The following is a 23,020-nucleotide window of genomic DNA, read 5'->3' as shown; positions in this document are numbered from 1 at the left end:
CAAGTCGCAGGGTTACTGCAAAACAATATACAAGAGAAGAAAAGAAAATTTAATCCGTAACGCTGTAAATGAAAAATGGTTTAGAGCTCCCCCTAAACGTCTCAGAGAAAATTTTCAGGGGAACCAAGCTCCCCTTAGCTCCCTCAAAACTCAAACTGTAGCAACTATACTCCAGTTTTTAAACCACAAATTAAATGACATTTGTAAAATATACACACACTCACACTCTTGTCCCCTGACATTCTTTTGCTTTAAGGTCACGGCCGTGGGTCAATGGTGACACACTGATGTATTTTCCAAACGCTTTTATGTGCATAATTAGTTAAACAGACACAAAATAAAAATTCATCTGTGACCTACAACCGGTTTCACTCTGTCCTTTTTTTTCCAACACCCTTATCTCAAGATCACAAGTTAGGGTTTAAGGTCCCCTAAAAAGGACTATGGAAGAAATTCTGCAAAATTTATGAATACATCTTTTAGACAGCGTTTAAAATGTGTATGTTGGCAACTTACTTCAATAGATTTTTCAATACATGTTGTGTTGAGATAATTTACTTTTCTTCTTTAGATAAACTTGAATCTTTGAGTTTTACAAACCTCCAAAATTTGTATTTCAAAAACTGAGTAAAGTTGAAGTTAAATTGCCTTGAAATTTTTAATTATTTCAACTCTTTTTTAGGTTTGTTTTCTTGATGAGAGGAGATAAAAAGATGTCAAGACAACAGTAACAATGGTCAGTTCATTAATTCACAAATTAATTCTCCCAAGATTTATTAATAGAGCCTACTGTGAACTGGGTCACAATTGTTTGCCATTTTTAAAAAGTGGGTCCCCAGCAAAAAAAATTTTTGTGAAACACTCTGGATCCACCGCTGAGGTGGACTAAAACAAAACGAGTCAGCTTTCCTCCTCCGGGTTGACAGACGGAGGCAGGTTAAGTAGATGAAGTGTGTGTGTTTCAGCCCCGCCTGGTTTTGTAACCTGGCTGTTCTTTTGTCTCCTCGTTACGACTTTTGTTCGCTCCAAATCCTGCTGAAAGTGTCGTTGACAGTGTTGCTAAGGAACAGATTTATAAACACCTCTTCTGTTACCGAGGCTGGAGGCGCTCGTGGTAAAAATCTGTCCCTGACGACCGACCTGTCTGTTGTGTGCAGGGGCGACGTGGGGGGGGCAAAGTTAGAGCGATTCTGAGGGCCTGTGACTGACAGGGGCCCAAAAAAAAACCATTACATTAGGTAATTTTTTCAATATTAAATTATTAATCTATCATCATAAATAGAGTATTTTATTTACAATGTAAATAAAGTGTAAATGTAAAACTCTGAGTGTTTCACTCCTCTTTTAGCCAACATTTAATCAATGCAGGCAAACTTTTATCAAACTATTGACGCTAAATCAGTTATCAGTTTAAAAAAAAAACAGTTGGTGATGGATTCAGCTAATCGCCAATAGGAGATATATTTGTCCAATCGCCCAACCCCAGACTGAGCACAGACAAACAACCATAACAAACACTGACACAACAATGACTAAAATCAACAATTAACTCTTTGCCTGCCGAAGACGAGAGATCTTGTCAGTTGCTGTTTTCAGTGCGAGGTGTGATGGATCATCTGACAAAAAAATTTTTACTCGAAGAAGAAGAGAACCACTGGAATTGAGCAGCAGAAGAAGACGGTGTTATCTTGCATGAAAACATGGTGCTCATCCACAGGGCAAAAAGCACCACATCCGAGCCACAGAGCGAGGATGCAGCCCCCGGACCTCCACAGCAGCCGGGACACAGCGAGGCTGCTCACACCGCAGACCCTGGGACTCGTGACGCAGCCGGGGCAGAGAGCGCTCCGGCCCCCGGGCCTCTCAGACGGTGTTTCAGCCAGGGGGCAGGAGACACAGGAAGCTAACGTTAGCCACACTGGTGACAGTCATGTCATATTCTGCTTAAAAGTCTGTTTCACAAAACAACAATTTTCTCAGTTTTTTTTGTCTGAAAAGTGGCTTTTTTGATGCAATCAACCAACATTCAAGTTCTTACTAAAAAAGAATGTGTCAAGCTAGAAAAAAATGTTTTCTGAGTCTGAATCTAGAAGATTTGTTCTTTCTTTTGATTTATTCATGTTAACATATTTATGAATATTCTGTGGGTGCTTTAAAAAAAGCTGGTGAGGAAAGACTTAAGAACAACAAAAGGAAACGAGTGAACAAACTGCATATTTTATAAACTTTATTTTGTGCTTTATAATCATGTTGAGTATATGTATGCAAAACAGAGCTGGATCAGTCTATAAACTGGATTTGGAACTGGTTGTTATAGACTCCATCTGTGTCAGTAGAAGAATAATGACCTAGAGCTGATTTGAAATTTCCCTTGTTGGTATTAGGAAGGATGGGCGGGTGGTGGTGCTGCTGCTGCTGGAGTGGGTGTGGATGGACTCGAGGACTCGATTTGGAAAATTTTGTTCATCTTTCCATCGTTCCTAATGGCTGGCCTGATCACGGCAGCAACTGTTTTATCTTCCATCACAGTGGTTCCAAGATTAACAAAATAAAAACACAGCATTTGAATGACAGAATAATCCAGCAGGAATGCGCACTTGTATGCATTCGATTGGTCAACGCAGCGGCTCGCCAGACGACGTCACATGTCAGCAGACAATGACTCAGGTTCCACTTTTATGTGTTTTTCATACGGAATGAAAGTCAGTGTGAGCACAGCCTTAAAAAAACCTCAAACGGCTCTTTGAAGAAGTGACGACGGGACAAAATGTCTTTATTCACAACTGAAACACAGAAGACAGAAGTATACACACACACACACACACACACACACAGAGCGTGTCAGCACACATGTCTAGACACACTCCATCACATGTTTGACCCCTTGACCCCGTGTCAATGAGCAGACCTCCAGAGGTCAAACACACACACACACACACACACACACACAAAGGCTACTTCTCTAATCCCTCAGTCTGCTGAACTTGCTAACCTCAGAACTCCAGCAGAGCTCAAATTCAAACTAACTTCTAGAATAGAATAGAATAGACGTTCCATTCCCTGAATCTGCTTCTTCTTTCTTTCAGTGGTTTTTTATTTGTTCCAAACTTTCATTATGAGCTGAAAAGGTTAGACGTGGCTGAGTCATTGTCTGCAGATGTTAGAAAGTCTTACTCACAGCCTGTTGGTCCGTTTTCTTCAGTAATAAGCCTCTTTGCAGCATTCGTGGATGGATTACACCAATAAAAGAAGTAGGAAAGTTCCTGCAGAATTAGACCTCATGTTGGAGTCTGGTCCGGACGGCTTACGGTTTCAGTCGGGACCTGCAGACACAACATCACATTTTTGGTCTAGACAAGAGAATTTGAATTGGTGTATCTAAAGTTTTAATAGGACAGGAGAAAGGTCAAAGGTGAAAAACATCTCGCTTGTTTGCGTTTTTTTTACAACATCTTGGGCGTAGCTGAGCTCAGGATGCACCAACAATGCTGCAGCAAAATACTGGCTAGAGCGCTTAAATTGTGCCTGAAAAGTTGAGCCCATCGAGGCCTGATGTGGACAAAATTCTGTCTGAAACAAACCTGAACCTGACCCTCGTTAGAATATTTCAGCCCAAACCCGATTACAGCCTGACTTTTTTCTTAACAAGCTTCCCTCTCTGCACCAAACAGTTGGAGTTTTCAGTGACAGGCACAATACATGCAGGGAATTGAAACTGGCAATGACTAAACTGGGGAGAAAACGAAAACGGATAAATAAATAAATATAGTACAGCCTGAACACGAGCCTGCCTGAGCCTGTGAAATATGTGAGAAATAAGGCCCGACCTGACCCTTGTTTCAGTGGAATACTTGCATATTTAAAGGTGAGTCTTGGCATTAAAGTGGCTAAATCATCCCAAAAGAAAAGGTAACAGCTGTTAGCTTCATAATGTTGGTGTCATTAGCATCTCAGGCACTAATTAGTTATTTTAGGTTGCAGCTCGTAGGTTGTTGTAGTTTCCTGGGACCTTTGAAAATGTAGATGCAGGTTTATACCTGCAGTGTGCATCTGGTGAGTCAGATTACCATAGCTGAAAATGTTGTTAGCTAGCTAACGTTGTCTACGTTAATTTTTCACACATAATGTTAATCTCTGATGTGATTGATATAAACTTATCTTGTGGTCTGCTGGACTTTAAAATTGTTGTGCCACAGAAACATCAAGGTTTGCTAACGTAATGTAAAACTTTCGCAATTATAGTACATATTAAAAATATTAAAATGGAAAGTAACTTTTACTTTGAGTTTCTAATATGGTAATTTCCTCTGTAACTTGAATCATTTTTACGGGGTTAATTGATCTTTTACCTGAGTATCGATTTTCATTACTCTACCAACTGCCATTATTTTGTCACGGCACAGGAGAGCTTTGGCGTGTTACTCTGATACTGTGCAACGGTTGATTCAAGGAAAAAGCAGGCTTCATCACAACTTTGGGCCACAAATATTAAGATGAAGAAGAAGAAAAAGAAACGTAAAGTTAAATATTGGTTCCGCGGTTTAATTCAATTCATTTTTAAAAAAGAACAACATTCAAACTCAGTTGGCTTCTTTTGGAAATTTACCAGCTAACAATAAATTCCGCTGCTAGCGGTAGATGAAAAGACATTATCTTATAATAAACTGGTGTGTGTGTGTGTGTGTGTGTGTGTGTGTGTTTGCATAACCTGGATGTTAGTCAGGTCTATGCTTATCTGATGGTAAATAACATCACATGACTAAACAGAAGTTACATCCTGTAATAAAGTCTCTGTCAACAATAACATGACTGTATCTTATAACATTATGCACATGTGTAGGTGGCAGTGATGAGCTTGTAATCAAAGTGTCACGAGTCAGAAACCCCAGATCAGCAGGAAGAAAAAAACTCTCATACAGATCACACACCCGATACAGATTAAATATTAAAACCATCACCAAAGTGTGACCAACATGTGATGTTTGTAATTAACAACTAAAGCATCTTGAACTTTTCACAAACTGAAATGTGGTTTGACCCACAAAGATAACGGGACAATGACGGTCAAAGTTTACACCTTTTCACAGTCAAGGCCTGTAAAACGTTTCCACTATGATGTCATCTTTCCAGCAACCACCGCAGCGTCTGATCTGATGTGAATACAACCTTCTCAAGGTGTCACTAATATATCTAATATTTTTACACTGAAATGAGTTGTGTGCTTCGAGATGTTTCAAACGATGTTCAAACACAGACAAATACATAACTTATTTAAGGTAACGGTGTGTTTCCCCTACAGGTGGCAAAAGTACACACATTCTTTACTTGAGCAGAAGTACACATACTCGTGTAAAAAAAATACTCTTGTAAAAGATTCAACTTCTTTACTCAAGTAAAAGTGAAAAAGTATGTATTTTGTATTTTGCATCATTTTTGTTTTGTTACATATTTTACTTTGCTTTCGTCTTGTTACATTGTTTTTGTTTGTTATGTCATTTTTGTCCTATTATTTCTTGCCTTTTTTGTTTTATTATATATTTTTACAACTTTGACTTTGTCTTCTTAAATTCGGCTCCTGAGAAACAGGCTTTGTCTCGTCTCAGCCCGAGACTAATCTAAGCCCAGTTGAAAATCTTAAAATGTTCTCTTTTTTTTTCTTTTTTTTTTTTTTGGCCTCACTGCACTAATCTTAAATTTATCTTAAATAATAACTCTTGAGATAACAGTTAGATCTAAAAGAAAACTTGGTTGTCTTAAATGAGATCTTAAATTTGCCTCACTGGTCTAATTAAAAGTCTTGTTGCTCCATGCAGTTGTCAAGGAGAAACCCTCGAGAAACCAATGAGCTCAGCAAAAGATCCCATTCTTTTCTTCTGTTATGCTCCTTTTTTTCCCCCTTAAGGGCAGGTTTAGTAGAAACAGAAGAGACTTCAGTAGCTCAGAATAAGAATCTCATTTATTTCTCATGAGACAAAGAAAAGACGATTGTGAGGAACAAAATTTTCCTCAGGGAGTAGAGCCTGGAAAAAAGCAGCGCTGGGGGGCTCATACTGAATTTCAGAGAGGACAATAAAGTGAACTAACTTGATGAATAAATGACTGTGAATGCACGCACACACACACACACACACACACACACACACACACACACACACACACACACACACTGCATAGCACAGTTTAGTGAAGTGGGTGACCTGGATACCACTGTCATGTGAGGAGACGCGTTAACTGCCTCCTCCCTCCTCCTCCTCACATTCTGTCTCTCTCTGTGTCTTTCAGTGTCTTTATGCTCCCGTCCTCCTCTTTTTACTTTTCTTTTTATATTTTATCGCTCTCCTTTCTCATCGTTCCTCAAATTGACACGCTGTAAATTAAATTCGACATGGTTTCCTGGCGGTGACGACATGACTTCCCCTGCCTCACCAGCGACCCACCAGAGGAGTGTGGCATCACCTGCATCTGCAGAGACCCCGCCCCCAGCCCGCACCTTCCTAGTTTATCATCATTGTGCTGCGCTCTGGACGCTTTACCAATCAAAAACGTTGGAATTTTCCATCCTGAATGAAATGAAAATGCACAGAGCATTGATAAATGTCAATAACGATGACAAATGGTGTGTTCTTTTCAATGCCTGTGACAAAAAATTGATTCGTGAAACTTGCAGGAAGAAACAATGTTTTTGTGGAATGCATAAGTTGCGGAGTTTGGACAAAATTGCAAGGTCTCTCAGAATTCCCAGGGATTGGTTGAATTTGCGTGAACTAATGCAATCGTAATATTGCAACTTCCTAGAGAGACTGTTTAGTCAGTTTATATTTAGGAAAGTTTGGTTCATCCAGTGTTCCAGATAGACAGCAGGAGGCTATGAAATCAACCCCACTGACCCCGCCTTGCAGCACGTAGATGTAGAACAGGTTCCTTTTACCTTTGGATGTGATGGAACAATGTGTCTACGATCTGGTTCATTTCAATCATACTGAACGCTTAACCTTAACCATCAACTACATGTCTTACCTCGACTTAAACCTGAAACCTAATTCTAACCTAAACTCTTTAAAGAGGCTACAATATCTTTCAAGGGCTAAAACTCAAACTGATCCTCACAAAGACAGAAGTACAACAGCACGCTTAGACACACAGTTACACCTCAGTGTTGTGAAGTGAATGACCTGGTTAGGATTGTCATGTGATGAGCTTGAAGACAACCTTTCACCCACAACCCCCCCCCCCCCCCCCCCCCCCCAATCCTCCCCTCTGGTGCAGATAATGTATTCCAGTCTTTAAGGTAAATATACTTTTTGGTCATGTGATCAGGTATATTATTGAAACACCTGACAACTGACACAGTTTCTGTCTCTTTGAAATACTGCGACTGTCTCCTGTCCGGTGTATCTGCGTGCACCATCTGACCCCTGCAGGTCATCCAGAATGCAGCAGTGATCTGATGCTAAAACGCTGCACAGCTGTTTTTAATACTGCGAGACAGGATTTTATATGCCTGCAAAGATACCACAACAATTCTCCATGAGAAAGCTGCATAAAGAGTAGAAATACATTGTTCTCATAGTTTACAAAGTAAAGAAGAATGTGTGCTTGCATGCTTGTCCAAAGCATTGTATTGCAGTCCATCAAAAATTGAGCAAGATTCATCATTCATCATTTAGTAATCTGACAAGCCAGATGGTTTGTTACACAGAACCATCTGTGAAGTCATTCTTACAAACTGTTTGGAATGCAGGCACTTGCAAAACAATACCTGGCAGGTGATTGGATGAACCATGTGTCACGTCTAACACATGCTAATGTCAACATGTCAGATCAAACTCTGGCTGAAGCCAGACAGGAGAAGAATGAAAACATCTTTTCCATCGAGAAAAGCCTCGAGCTCCATCCTTTGCTCTGAAGAAATACTCACCAGTTCTGATGTAACTGATGCTATCACAGAATCTATGCAAATCACTTCAGGAGCCACCATTGTTTGTTCAAGTTTAGTCACTTCCATGGACACTTCTTATTGTTGTGGCACCTAAAACCACGCCTGTAGTTGCCAGTAGTCCCACCTAGGATGCTGATTGGCTGCACCACTTTTGGTGCGAACACAGATAACTTGAAGCCCGTCGAGATGGATTCTCTCACGATCTCGTAAATCCAGCTGCCTCTCAAGATAACAGTGTTTCTGGATGACCCTGCTTTATTTTGATGAAGCCCTCTGCCTCAGCATCCTGCATCTGCGTCGCTGGACTGGCTGTAATTTAAATGCATGAGAAGGCTGCGGTTCAAACATCGTTAGATGAACAAGTTTGAATTATACAGATGCCTTTTTAAAAAGTACTCCGCTTATTTAGCTTTGCACTCCTGCAACATTGTTGGACTCATGCTGAAAAGTTTGAAAAGGTCAAAATTGATGGTGTAGAGCCAAAAATGTCACACAACGGGCCTCGTGCTTGAATTGTTCTTACGCACAGATTCAGGATTGGGAGAGTTACTTTAAAAAATATATTCTACCTTTTAAAAAATGTAATGAAACTTTAGAATTGTAATCCTGCTACCCTGCCAGCTTTCCACTGTAATGGAATACAGTTACCTTTTTATTGCATCCTAATTATGTAATCCCATTACATGTAATCCGTTACCTCCCAAGTCTACACAGATTTGATTTCATTCAACCTGGCTGCACCCTGACACAGAAATCTCTCAACAGTGCTCCAGCATGCCATCCATGGCAATTCCTTTTCTTTTCATGTCTTTTTTTCTGAATTTTACAAGTCAAACATCAGCGGCTTGTTAGTTTGTGGTTTGCACACGGCTCTTATGTCAGCTGACCTTATATGGATTTATTGGGGTGTTTCTGTATGCTAACTGCAAACTTCTTGGCACGTACATCCAATTTAAGATCAAACAGTAAGAACAAATGTTTCATGCATTCCACATAAGATTTTCTTATTTTCCTCTTACTGCTTTGTTTAAAAAATATATATATATATGAATAAAGATTCACACACCCGCCAAATGTTTTTTTGAAAGTGCTTGCCCTTTTCCAAACAGTTTCTAAGGACGACTTCCCAGATGGGTCTCTTTCGCCACATCCGCACTGTATTTTCAAACTCCATACAACTTGTTTCTCCATGCAGGAGTCCTCCTCCTGATCTGTAAACAGACTTTGATTTGTTCTCCTTTAAATAGCTGACATCGCAGACAAGCTCCACATAGCTGCACAGGATCAAACTGTAATAATTAAGTAGTATTATAGTATTATGTGTCCCGTCCTGTTTGTTCAGCGTTGTAGGTCACTGTGTCCATGTTTTAACCATGACCTGTCCAGAGACCGCAGATCCAAATACATCCCGGCTCCTACTCTGGTACAAAACACCAAAATACAACATTTATCTTCAATACTGGTCATGATCCCTCATAAATAAATTAGATTAATGTGCATAGATGTCTGTAGAACATATTTAATCCAGAGTGTGTATCTGTGTACTACATATTCAACAGTTACTGAGGTGTGTGTGCGTGTGTTCCAGCCTGGTTGGTGAGCTAGTTTTTCCTTCATGTAATCCTTCCCTACACAGACTGTTTATTCAGCTTTATAAAGCTATAAAGAGCTTAATAAAAGAATAAGGTTTCCAGATCACCAACATCACAATCAGCCAATAGTGAGGAATGTAGAGCATGTGTGTGTGTGTGTGTGTGTGTGTTTGTGTGTGTGTGGTTTCATAGCTGTCACTGTGCTAAGTAAAGACCCGACACCTGCTGCTCTGGATTTACCGGGACATGAGGAACAGTGGAGAGAGAGACGTTCACTACATGGCCAAAAGTATGTGGACACCTGAACGTCCAAATCTGCAGGTGATTCCAAAATCGCAAGCTTTAATCTACCAGCCTTTAAACAACCTCCTCTCTTCTGGTTTCACGCTTGCCACCAGATTTTGGAGCCTGGCTGCAGGGACTCCAACTCTGATCAGAAGGGCAAGAAAAATAATTGGAATGCTGCCCCCATCTTCTTTATATTTGAGGAGACAGTGAGGAAGCAGGGCCTTAAAATCACCTCTGACCCACATATCAATCAAACAATTTGACAGCAGGACGTGAAATGTGTGTATGTGTGTGTGGATGTGAGGGGTGAGGGAAGGGAAATGTGCAATATTTTGGTGCAGGGCATTTGCTGGGAAATAACCGGGTGTAGGGCATTTGTGCATTATTTTTTGTATAGGACTTTTGTGCAACTACATGGTTTCTCTTGTGTGTGTGTGTCTGTGTGTGTGTGTGTGTGTGTGTGTGTGTGTGTGTGTGTGTGTGTGTGTGTGTGTGTGTGTGTTTGGATGTATGGATCTGGGGATGATACTATGTGTCAGCTGTAGTTTGTTTGTACCACGTGTGTGTGGTCGTATCTTTCACAGTTTGGGTTTTTCTTAGTCACTTCCTCTTTTATTTTGGTATGTTTTCTCTTGTGTGTCGTTTTTACTTCCTGTCTTTGTCTGTTTTCCTGCTCCTTTTGATCCACTGATTATTTTTCCCGGTTCTTGACTGTCCTCACCTGTGTCTTGTTATCCTCCCCTCTCTGTGTCTTTGCCTCCTTAGTTGTTAATTTGTCCTTGTCGGTTTGTATGAGCCTTGCTTGTGTATTTTTGCTTCATCTTGTTCCTGCGTACTTTTGAAATTGGACTCTGCTTTGGTCTGTGGATTTTGTTTTCTGGACTTGGATTTTTCGTCTTTCCTTTAGGATTTGTTGGTTGCCTTTGTTTGCCCTTTTATTAGTACCCTAAGTTTTGTGTTTTGAACTTTTTATTTAACTTTTGCACAGGTCCACTACTGTTGAAGTCTACATTTGGGTCCTTTTCTCCTGTTTTTTGGTTGACGTTCCGACAGTATCGCCTGTGTTCGCTCGTATGTCCAAGAAAAATTTGTCCTTAGGGAGACGATTCTGGGCCAGAATAACTATTTTTTTTTGTCTGTTTTAATTCATGCATAATGTTCACTGAATGAGTAAGTGTCTGTTTATGAGTCTTAAGAAATCATTAATCATCTTGTAGAAGGAGTAGACGTTTAAAAAGTTAATGTTAATGTTTAAAATTAAATAAATACTCCATTATTTTTTTTTCTGGAAGAGATTTTCACTGTCAGCTTTGCATCTCTTTAGCTTTGAAAGAGATGTTTAGCAGCTTGTCGCTAGATTAGCTAACTCGAGTTTCTCTGTGGCCCATCAGCCTCGAGTGTGACATGAGGCTTGACTGAGCGGATGGCGGGTGTTGAGCAGGTGTAATCCAACTGCAGCCAATCACAGCACGTGCTGTAGGTGCTTTAAAAAGACGTAATCGAAAACATATAGCTTCAGATCATATGGTCTAATGTCTCAAAGCATCTCAGAGATATGTACCTTAGTTTTATTTATCGTATCACACACAGTTAGTGAGAAAATGACAAGCAGCAGGTTTCACCTCATATCACACGTTCAGCTGCTGCCCTCTACTGGTTGATAGTGGAACTAAAAGCAATAACTGATGAAACATCCTCAGTGTTTTACATTCACATTAAAACTGCAACCTGATACCTCAACACATCAACAACAAGTCTGACAATTAATTAACAATTTAGGTCATTTCTAATGTAAAAATGCCAAAATGTGCCGATTCCAGCCTCTCAAATGTGAAGGTTTCCTGTTTTTACTTGTTTTATTTGATGGTATTTTGGGTTGTTCAGACAGAAGCGTTTAAAAGGGTCCGTCTTTGTCTGTGGAAACCTGTGTCAAGTGTGTTTTACTGTCTCCTGGTGTTTTCAGGCTGTTTTATGTTTTTATGGTCCTAAACTGTGGAACACCCGCCTCTTTGATCTTTAAAAATTTTTTTTCAAAGAAATTAAATGAATGAATCTGTGGTAACTCTGCAAGGTATCGTTATGTTTTATTGTCTCATAATCTGTTTGTTTGTTTTATTTGTCTGTTTTCCATTGCCTGTCTATTGCCATGCTAATATGATCTTGTTTCGTGAAGCTCAGTATCCGACTGCATTTTTGCATGAAATGTGCTATATAAATAAAGTTATTTTCTGACATTTTGTATTTAGCAGATTAATTAATAAAGCAAATAATCATTAGTTGCAGCCACATTTTTGCTATTCAGTATGATAAGAAACAGGAATAAACATGTTAAAAACCTAAATTAGTCTTATTCCATCACTAATTAAGATAGGGAGTAGGCAGACAATGATCTGATTGGTCAGTTATTACACAAGGCATTAAGTCAGTCCTTCAACAAACAACAAAAACACTCGATGAAGAGTTTAATTCACAGTGGTCATCATCATTCAGCTCAGTGCAAACTGTCGACATGACGAACAGCCAAAAATCATTAACATGGAAACACACAACACCACATTAAAGTTACCAGAGGAGATTAAAGATATTATTTAGAATTAAGGAATTTTACTTTACTCATCCAGTAGAGGTCATCTCAGAACTGTAAGGGAACTTACAGACATGTTAATTGGTCAACTTAATTTTGTCAATGAAGTCACATGACAATATTTTCTTACATTAATGAAAAATCAGTTCATTTATTCGCATTATAGTTCATCTAAGTGTTTATACTGATTACAAGCACAATTTCATCTCCTGGGAAAAGAGAAAAAATCATCCAGCGAAACTGAATTAACGAATCGTGGATTTTCCCAACATGTCTGGAAACAAAAAATCAAGTGCAACACACGGTTTATTTGTTTTCTGAGTGATCTGCTGTTGTAGTTTGGAGAAAAGTGAAACTGAATCCTAGAGGTGGGATCGTGAACAGATGTGGTCTTCACTGATAAGGCTGCTGATGGCGAGGCCGAATCAAATTATCAAAGCTAAGCTCACTTGGCACTGGAATAACTTGGCCAAACATACCCATCAATAAAGTCTTCATCAGTTAACCTACAGCTACATTGTGTTGGTTAAAGAATGACATTCTTTCATTGTTATTAAAAAGAATCCGTCCCTTTGAGTGACTCTGCAGGCACAGAGTAAACAAGCTTTAGTCACTACCTTTCAGGTATTTAGCTGATATTCTCGGACAGAAAATGTGGGGGTGTTTTTTTTACTTCATTTCTCAAGAAAAAAATGTCAAACATTTTCTGATTCCAGCCTCTAAACTGTGAGAATTTACTGTTCTTCTCAGTTTTACAACATGAATTGAATTAAATACTTTTATACTCATATTTAACTTATTTTGAAGAGCAGTCAACACAAAGTCACTTACGGTGGGCCCTGCACCATTATCTGTCTTTGAGAAGGCTCAACTCTCAAACCCATGTAGTAATATGCTTCCTACAATCGTGTTTCACAAATTGGTGAACCTCACTCCATCCTTGCTTGTGAAGGATGCCCCTTTAATATCGATCTACCTGTTTACCTGTGGAATGTTCCAAACAGGTGTTTTTGAGCGTTCCCCAGCTTTTTTAGTGTTTGTCCCCTCTTTTGGGAAAACTTTCACCATTTCCAAGTCGTGTTACTTGAACACAGCATAGCTGGAATTATGACCAAACTCCTGTTTACGTGTTATCTTGAGATCACAGCATTAAAAATATTTACAAGCAACTAAAGTCGCTTTCTGATTTATTTAGTGGTGCATGTATTATGTAGTATTCTGACATGATTTGTTAGATTATCACTCCCAGTAACTGATACAGTTCATGTGAACATAGTCAAACTGGAGGTATCATGTCTAACTGGCTCCTCTGAGCAGCAGGTAGACCGCAGTGATGGTGATGGCGGTGGCGGTGTAGGTAAACACAGCGTTATAAAGATTGTTGGTCCTGATTCGTTCTCCCAGCGTCCTCTTGGTCTCCTCCAAATGCCTCACCATCGTCTCGGGCTCCCACTGGTCCCCTCGGTCTGGTCTCTCTGGTGTTACTAACTGCAGCGGACCAGCCTCCGCCACAGCTTCTGGCTCAGCCTGCGGTCTGGTCTCCAGCAGCTTCCTCACCAGCGACAGCTCTCCCTCCACTCTACCAAGTCCCTGCTCCAGCTGTCCCAGCTGTGGTGGGAGAGACCCCAAGAGGGACTCTGTCTTTTGGCTGCTGAGGCGGAGGTCTTTTAAGACTGACAGAGGCACCACGGGTGAGTCAGAGGCCTGTCCTCGCTTGTCCTGAAGGACGATGTCCCTTTGCGTGAAGGCGTCGCTGAGAGCACCCCTGAGGCTGTCGATGAGCGTCCGGAGCTCGTCCTGCTGGGAGCGATGGTTTCCGGCCTGAACTCTGAGGGCTTCCTGCAGGCTCTCGGGACCTTTCTGGGCCTCCAGCAGCAGACTCTTCAGCTCCTGCAAATGACAGCGGTGCAGATATATTAACTGAAACGAAGATCAGTGCACACTGATCTCCTGGTGATGTGTCCACACAGACAAATTATACAGCACAAGAAAATGTAAACAAGACTAGGAGTTTACAGCCATGCTAGCATCTCAGTGAGGCTGTGCTTAGCTTTGCTTTGAGTAAAATCCTAACATGCTGATGTTTAGCAGGTGTCCTGTTTACCATGAGACAAAAAATGAAGGCAGGGACATAGACTTGTACTTTGCTTTGTGATCAGTATGTCATAAGCCAGGAACTGCCTTTACTGAGGAATCAACCACGCACATTTAGGTGCTGCATTTTTGTTGTTTTAGTTCGTTGTGTTATTCATGTCTTGTTTTTCTTCTCTTTTCTTCCATTTTGTTGGAGGTTTTTTTTTTGTTTTTCTTGGTAGTTTAGAGGGACAGCTCACTACATGGTTGAACCAGCATCTTCCCTTCCCTTCTCTCCTTCGTTTTGGCCGATGTCTCCATCCCCTTTTGTTTTCCCTTGGTTTATGTTTGTATTCTGTTGAATACTTTGGGTTAATTTACAAGTAAAGCTCGCTGGTTAAGTGTTACATTTTTGTCTGGCATCCTTTTTCATATGTTGGAGCCTCCTACCCCTTTGAGCCTTAGTTTACCTTTTTGTATGGAGGCCATAACAGTACTTTAATATTTATATCTTGTTTTAATTACAGTGTTTTTCTATGTAAGTACTTTTCTGTTTGGCTTCTGTTGACAGATTTGCTAACGCTAACATTAATGACCCACTTCATTGACTGCACCTGTGACATTTATCTAGTTATTATCTGCCAGCTGACACTTGTTTTTACATGCCCTGAAGATGGCTGACTTGAAACATGTAGATGTTAAGCTTATTTATAAAAGGCTTTTTAATTTTTGCAGTGGTGTGCCTTGGTATTCTTTTCGTCACAGCTTATTAATCACAAACTAAAGTACAGGTAAAGCCTACCTTTTCTCTGTTTTGGTCTAATGAAATGTCCTTGAATCTAAACTGCAACTGCTTTTGAAGCCTGCATTTGTGAAGTAGCGCTCCTCAGCTGCACCACTGGGATTTGCTTCTACAACAGATGTTGTTTACCGTGTTAAACATCTTAGTTTAGAGTGTTAGCATGCTGGCGTTTGCTAATTGGCACTCAACACAGTACAGCTGAGACTGATGGAAAAGTCATTAATTTTACAGGTGTTTCATCACTGAACAAAGTATTTGACAACTTCAATTTTTGACCTGATGAAGGCACTATATGAGAAGTGAGAGCACGTCATCCTGTGAGGAACATATGGACCAAATTTTATGGCGAGCCATGAAATAGGTGTTGAGATCTAATAGGAACAGGGTTCTCTGTGCGTCTTCAAGCAAAATGCAGCCGAATCAGGTACTTTTCTGCTTGAGGACGTCAAATTTCCAGAGACCAAAAAGGGACTGGAGAACAGTGATAAATTCACATCCTTAAATAGTTCAAACAGACTTCATCACAGGTCTTGAGGTCTTGCAGTTTGGACCAAAGTGGTGGACTGACCGACCAACGATGAAATCCCTACAGCTGCTTGCATGGCTAAAAATAATTAAGTTCAATTATCTTTCAAAAATGATTTATTAAAATAAAACAAGAAACCAAATTCCTGTCAAAATCTCATCAAATCATGAATGAATCTTGAAGTGTCCTGAATGCATCAACCAGGACATTTTCCTCCATGTTGTAGGTCAAAATGTAACAATCAGCACTGAAATTATCAGTAAATGAATCTGACTGGTATCATCACCGTCCTCACCTGCAGGCGGACGCGGTTAACGTACGTTGATCCCATGACTCCGATCAGGGCTCCAAGCACCGAGCCGATGATGGACCAGTTCTTGGTTCGCTCTGCTCTTGTCCTCTCCTTGTCGTGGCTCTCCCTGACAGCTGCTGAGAACAAGGTAAACTTCTCCCTCTCTGAACTCTCTGTGTTCTCGTACGCCGTCCGGAGGCGACGCTCCTCCTGTGGTCAAGAGAAAGCAGGAGGATGGTTCATTATGGACTAAATTCAATCAACTGGTCTGTTATTCCATAAAAAGGCACGTTAATGAACAGATCTCCCTGGCTGTTGTAATATCCCAGTATCATTACCAATAATATCAATATAATCATATGATAACATGACGATAATATGGTTGACATCTTCACATGAAAAGTCCAACATCTGGAAACCGCCGTCCATTAACTTCGACTGCTTTTGAGCATGAAGCATCATCAATGTAAATACAGAGTCCTCCTCCCCTCATCTTGCGAGGTGCGTCTTGTCAGCTCAGGGTACAGTTCACCCATATGTGGAGTGTCTATGTCCTGTTTCGTCCATTTCATTTTTCTGACTAGACATTAGCAAAGAGCAGCCTTGAAGAACCACTGTATAGCAGCATCTAGTGGTGAGTTTGTAGATTTAAAAAAATAAGCACATAGGAGGATCTATGGTGGTCTTCAGACTGCAGACCAATCAGTGGGGCCGTCCACCAAGAATTTCCTAGCACTCTCGATGGCCACTCCAGGCCTGATGGTAGGTAAAGTGCCACTGTGGCTAACTCTAGAAATTCTAGATATTCCACCTCTTCCTCTAACATCAAACTATCTTGATCTCAAACACTATAAAACCTAAAACGACCAAAGGACTGTAACTGTAGATGTGTTCTCCTCCACATGTTTTATGCACATTTTCAGTACCTGCAGCAATTTGTGCTCCAGTGTGGCCAGCTCCAGGTAGTGAGCCTCCTCTCTGGAGACTCTGTCCAGCCGGTCTCTGACCTCCTTCAGCCTGACCTGCAGGGCCTCCAGGCTGGTATGAGCCTCTCGCACCATCCCTCTGGCCACCATGAACGCTGCCTCAGCCTGGAAGAAACACATGTCTGAGTCGCAGGATCTTTTCCATGACTTTCATCTATAACAGAGGGTTGCACCGAGCCATGGAGAAGTCAGAGTCTGCAGATCACTGGTTGTTTTCACTGACTATTAATATGCATACACAAGATCCTGGATTTCCAAAGTGTTGTGCTTCTTACTGTCCACTGACCTCAGTGACTTTGGTCTGGGCCTCACGGACCTCGTTGAGCCCGACGAACTCCTCGTACCTCGCCCACCAGTAGTTGACTGAGGCGCTGGCTGCCTGAGCCGACCTCTGACCCCACTGCCGCCCCAACTCACCTGCATGCTGGAGGAGGAAAAAAAAAGGGGCAATGTTTTAAATTGGTTGTGTTCTTTGTAGTATCAGATGGTAATGGTGGTGACAATGGTTTTATGGATGTTTTAAAGTGGGGTTGTGTGAGGTACCATGATCAGTATATTACCTACAATAGATCACAATCTGCACACCCTCAGTTCAGAGAGGGTAGAAGTACTGCCGTAGAAAGCTCAGCAACAAAACATATTATAACACCCTAAAAAAATCTATATCAGTTTATCTGTCTTAAATTTAGAATATTTTCACTCCTTTACCTCGCCGTGACACAGCTGTTATATAAGCCAAATAGTGTTCTCTCTAAATGAACCAGACTCTATTGGCAAAACCAGTAATTTTATCTTACCGAATATAGAAGCTGCTGGTCCACCACTACCTCTGTTGGTTAGTTTGTTTGTGTTGCTGTTTGACTTTTGTCAATTACTGTTTTTGTCAAAGAAGCCTGACTGGTACTCCTCTCTTCTTCTCCAAACTGGGGGCCTGTTGTCTGCCGCCTAGGTAATTCACTGACTATGGATTAAGTGCCTCATACAAACCTAAATCAAAAAATCCAAACTATCCCTTTAATGTAGTTTTAATAAGTCAGTGGTGGTCAACATGTTGGCAGTGATGTCTATGGCCTTTAAAGTTGTTATAAACACTCAGAAGAGAGATTTCCTGTACCTGTAGGGCAGCCAGTGCACGTTCCTTCACCACCTCGGCTCCGCTCTTCCCATCAGGAGGGGTGGGGTCAGTGGGAGGGGGCGGGCCCAGCTGATGGTGAGCACTGTAGGCTCTGACAACAGTGATTCTGCCAGGCAGGGAGAGGCGGGACACACGGGACACACAGCACGAGCCATGAGCCCAGAGACCGATCTGAGCTCCTCTGTACCTGACACAATAAACATACTGTTAATAATCAGCGTCAGTGCCCAGGTCTCCCCTCTTATGGACTTCACTGTGCAGACGTACCTCATTGAGAAGGGCAGCAGTTGAGAGTACAGCTTGAACGCTGTCAGAGCTTCACTGCAGAGCCGACACCGGAACAGGCACCTACAACAGGAACAAAAAATTAATTAGATGATTGATAAAGTGTCTACTGAGCATGCTGCCAAGTTTCAAGATTCAGTGTCATCATGATGAGTGCCTGGAGGTGCAAGTGTTTTCACAAAATATTTACACAATGAGATTTCTAATAATGTGGCTATAATGACTTAAGCAAACAAAAGAACAACTAGAACAGTCTGGTAAGTTCAGTCTGGTGCCATATGAAGATACAATATCAAAATCTAGGGCGATGTCTCATCTCATATCACAATATCAATCCATTTCTTTCTTTCTTTTTTTTTTGAAAGCAATTTTAAAAAACCATTAACCTTACCCTTTTGTTAATTTAAGATTTAGTGTGACAACTTACAACTGGTATAAATTGCAGACACTGATTTGCCAACTTCCAAAACACATCTGTTATTAACTTAAAAACCCCGGGAGGGACACGATGAATTATTTCCCAATAAACCATTGCAACACACGATGAACTTCTCTTTTCATAAGCAAAGTACTAGCATACAACACTTCTGAAACTTTTTAACTATAACTAAATAACTACACAGACTGGAGGAAGGTGAAGTCTACCGGATCTAACGTCAACTGAGTTATGTATACGCTACATTACATTTTTTTTCCTCCAAGGTTAACTGACTGGTGTGTTCATCCCCCGATTCACTCACAACTAGCTAGCATTTAGCTCCACGTTGCTAACAGTAACCGGTAAACTGACTTTTTAGTCGTTTAAAAATGTCTGCAATAGTCTAACTCATTTGGAAAAGTGTGAAATGAAATATACCTGTTTTCTTCGATGTTGTCAAAGCATACATGTCATACGGATGCAGTTTCTTTTGGCTATCTAGTTAGCATGTTCATGTCAAATGAGACAACTAGTTAAGCTAACAGCCGGGTGAATTTCGTTCAGGCACAAAACGGTCGTTCTACTTCCGGCTCGGAGTTCACTAGGGTCCTAACGGCGCGGATTAGACAGACAGCCGGTTGTAGTCGCTACAGAAATTCTTTTATTTCTTTCCTTTAGACCGCTGTGAGCTGTATTAAACATGTCTGGCAGGGAAGGTGAGACGTCGTTTCATCTAATGTTCATCTGAGAAATCCGGTCATCATAAAAAAAGTATTCTTTTGACAACGTAACGAAACTCAACGTATGGTGTTTAACTGCGTGGATTAGCAAGCTAACGGCTACTAAAGAGAGCGCGAGACCGATAACGTTTTCTTCTTTAACCAAAATACATTTAAAAATCTGCAACATAAACGTATTTTTGTTGTCGGCAAAGATATACATAAGAATTACAGTTTATTTAGATCGTAGATGAGTCACTGCAATTGTCTGGGGCAATCGGCCAGCTAATTGTCTTCTAAGTAATATGAAATTTAAGCAAAATCTGTAAATAATGTATTGAACTAAGTTATTCATCCATTTATTGTTCTCAGGAGGCAAAAAGAAACCACTGAAGGCGCCCAAGAAACATACCAAGGAGATGGATGACGTAAGTTTGTCCTCCTGTCTATCAGGCTCCTGTACGATTGTTTTGTCAGTTAACTGACCTGAAATTGACGCATTACATCAACGAAAAATATTGTATTGTTTTCTGCACATTGCTTTTTTTTTTTTTTAAATAAAACTAACATTTTGCACATTTCAAAGTAAACAGTTTCACCCTCTTCATTCAAAGCATTCTACAGATCCTGTCACTTAAATATACGTATATTAAATAGGTATGCACAATAGTGGGGTCAATTGGCCGACATTAGGAATTTATATTAGTGTTTGTTATTTTGATAAGGAAATTATGGCTGAAAATATCTGCTATAATAATATCTAATTTGACAGATTATGTCAAAGCATTTAATTTGAATTCTCTGGCAAAATGTTCTATAAAAGCCAAAGTGTACTCATATGGTTTTTGATGTTCTTTACTAGAAAAAAATCAGTCAATATTAACATAGTTAGAACTGATTTTTTTTTCTATTGTTACATTTGGTTTGGTCAGACCTATGGTATATTAAATCACCCATCCTTAGCCTTGGTTATCTTATCAGTACGATCATGAGAAGCAGGTAATTATCGGTATTGGCTAAAAAAAACCCAAACATTTTGTGCATACCCTATATGAAATTATACTATTCACATCTTTTTTTACTCTTACTTTGGCTGTTTTTGTTTCTGGGAGCCCATGATTCTTATTTGCACATTTTAAAGATGAACGTGGCTAATTACAAAAATAGTCCTAAATGAATGTTAGTTGTAGCTTAAGCTGAGGAGCAACATGAGACAGAACTGAAACTATCTGGGTGTCTGCAGGATGACATGGCTTTCAAGCAGAAGCAAAAGGAAGAACAGAAGGCCATGGAGGCGTTGAAGGCCAAAGCTTCTGGAAAAGGACCTCTAGGTAAGACTAGAAAAACAGCCATGGTGTATATGACATGTATGTGACCCTCAAGTTTCTGATGTTTTTTTCCCAAGTCTGTCTTAATACAATACTCAGATGGCATATGTTCATGTAAGAGTTGAGGTGTATGCTTACACTTCATACAAGGGCTTATTGGGAGTGCTGCTGTAGATACTTACAGTGTAGAGTCTGATTTATATTTCAGTGTTGGATTTTACCCATTGATAGCAGCCCCCACAACACTTGACCGATGTATTATACATGATCGGTAAAAATCATTCTTTAATTACGACCCCCAAAGTAACTGCCACTTCACTTTCTAACATTGAGCCAAGGGCTGCACTCATATTTACAGATCTGGATTTACATCTAGGTGACTTCTGTGTCTCCTCTTTTCATTACCAAATAGGAGACTAGTGCTGTGCAGTTGCCATGTGTCTGTTCTTGCATTCACTGTGAGGGATCAGTAATGACAGTGAGCTTCCAGTGTAATGGCTTTAAAACTTGGGTGACATAATTGTAAGTCTTCATTCACTGCAAAAATGCAAATATGAGTCTTCAGAAGTCTTGAGTTACCCACATTAAGTGCGTTTGGTCCTGGTAGCTGTCTGTCAGTTTGCTGTAGTTTTTGTCCCACCAACAATCACAAATACTAAGAGAAAAAGAAAAGTAGCAAATCATCACATTTGAGTAGGGCTGCAAATAGCGATTATTTTATTATTTTAATTATTTTATTTTTATTTTCCAGATGTACATATGGGCATGTGAATATTGTATTAAAATAGAAAAATCCTGGAAGGCTGGAAGTCAGGACATAAATTAATGTTGAGTTTAGTTTATTAGGACCCACTGGCCGCAGAAAATACTGTCACTATTCTAAATAAAGAACAAACCTGGTAAAAGAAAGCACACAGCACAGGCAGTGCTGTTTTTAAGTGATGTAAGTTATGGAAATGTCCTAATAGTTGCCATTTCAAAGTTATACATTTCTAAATCTCACATCTGTTTTTAAAATGGCTCATTTATATATTACATTACATATTATACTACAAACCCATAAATTATATTACAAATTTTTATATAATCATACTATATCCTATATTTACACCAATAATAATGACAGTAACATCCATACTATGTACTATAGTAACACCAATTTGGTTATGAAACCAATCAAACCTCTTTCTCGTACTGGTCAATATGAAATCATAACAACCTCTACTTTCATTTACAGTCTACCTTTCAGTTGTAAACAGAAACAAAATGTGCAACCACAGTTTCTTACACACCTAAATTTTGTGTTCCCTGTTTTCTCTTTTCTTCTTCTAGGTGGTGGCGGCATCAAGAAATCGGGCAAGAAGTAAATTCTGAATCTGGTGACGATGTTCGTTTGCTCCCCGGCCTCGCTTCCCGCGTCTGCGATGTGTTTATGCTCGCTGAGAAGACTCCAGTTTGTTTTGCTCTGTTTAACATGAACGTCATCAAACTCAAAACCAGCCCTGGTTTTCACCAGTGAAAATGTACAGAAAATGAATTCAATCATTTTTGGGATTTTAAAGACAGGATTATCTGTTGCAAGTCAGGCCAGGTACACACATTACAACTCCTAATGGCATGTAATTAGAGGTTTCACACTGTGATATTTGTTGTAAAGATGTCACTCAGTCATACACACTGACCAAAATCTTCACATCCAAATTAGAAATGAAGGTCTGCTGCTCTAGAAATGGAAGCCTTGAAAAATCCTGATTTCCACCACATTTTATTTTGTGCCCATGTGAAACTTTATCAGAAACACAACTCACCCCAAGTTCTTTTTTTTTTTTTTTTTTCAGATTTTTGTTGTATTGTAAAGAGGGAGATTCTAATAAAGTTTTTGTAATTACTGCTTGTTACTGTAGTTTTTGGTCAGATGGAAAAGAAGCAGTCGAATCTCAACCGTGAAACTATGTTTAAAGTAACGACAGTGACAAAGGTTTCCTTTTAAACCCCAAATTATTACTGTAAATATGTGTGTAGTGTTTCATTAAATCAAGAATTTGCTTTGGTA

The 23,020-nt window shown here is 40.0% G+C and overlaps 2 protein-coding genes across 2 annotated transcripts; one reads left to right on the top strand and one right to left on the bottom strand.

The window, feature by feature from the left end:
• Positions 1-13,544: 13,544 nt before the first annotated feature.
• Positions 13,545-18,650, bottom strand: ccdc51 (coiled-coil domain containing 51). The gene is made up of 7 exons (XM_084743521.1): positions 18,613-18,650; positions 18,485-18,565; positions 18,197-18,404; positions 17,369-17,506; positions 17,023-17,187; positions 16,100-16,306; positions 13,545-14,293 (listed from the first exon to the last, which is right to left on the bottom strand). Exons 1-7 carry the CDS (start codon positions 18,648-18,650, stop codon positions 13,700-13,702), a joined length of 1,431 nt encoding a protein of 476 aa, XP_084599647.1. The 3' UTR covers positions 13,545-13,699.
• An 831-nt stretch (positions 18,651-19,481) lies between these two features.
• Positions 19,482-23,020, top strand: tma7 (translation machinery associated 7 homolog). The gene is made up of 4 exons (XM_084740463.1): positions 19,482-19,636; positions 20,012-20,067; positions 20,883-20,970; positions 22,300-23,020. Exons 1-4 carry the CDS (start codon positions 19,621-19,623, stop codon positions 22,332-22,334), a joined length of 195 nt encoding a protein of 64 aa, XP_084596589.1. The 5' UTR covers positions 19,482-19,620; the 3' UTR covers positions 22,335-23,020.

The sequence above is a fragment of the Lutjanus erythropterus genome, chromosome 2 (assembly GCF_056507025.1).
Source record: "Lutjanus erythropterus isolate fLutEry1 chromosome 2, fLutEry1.hap2, whole genome shotgun sequence".
NCBI lineage: Eukaryota > Metazoa > Chordata > Actinopteri > Lutjaniformes > Lutjanidae > Lutjanus > Lutjanus erythropterus.
This window is presented reverse-complemented; position numbering and strand designations above follow the sequence as displayed.

Excerpts from the sequence above, each read along its gene's own strand:
- ccdc51 (XM_084743521.1), bottom strand. The coding sequence starts at position 18,650 with ATGATGACACTGAATCTTGAAACTTGGCAGCATGCTCA. Across the intron at positions 17,507-18,196 it reads GTGCACTGGCTGCCCTACAG|CATGCAGGTGAGTTGGGGCG; the intron begins GTACAGGAAATC and ends TTCCTCCTCCAG. Across the intron at positions 16,307-17,022 it reads TGGAGCACAAATTGCTGCAG|GAGGAGCGTCGCCTCCGGAC; the intron begins GTACTGAAAATG and ends TCTTGACCACAG.
- tma7 (XM_084740463.1), top strand. Across the intron at positions 20,068-20,882 it reads ATACCAAGGAGATGGATGAC|GATGACATGGCTTTCAAGCA; the intron begins GTAAGTTTGTCC and ends GGGTGTCTGCAG. Across the intron at positions 20,971-22,299 it reads TTCTGGAAAAGGACCTCTAG|GTGGTGGCGGCATCAAGAAA; the intron begins GTAAGACTAGAA and ends TTCTTCTTCTAG.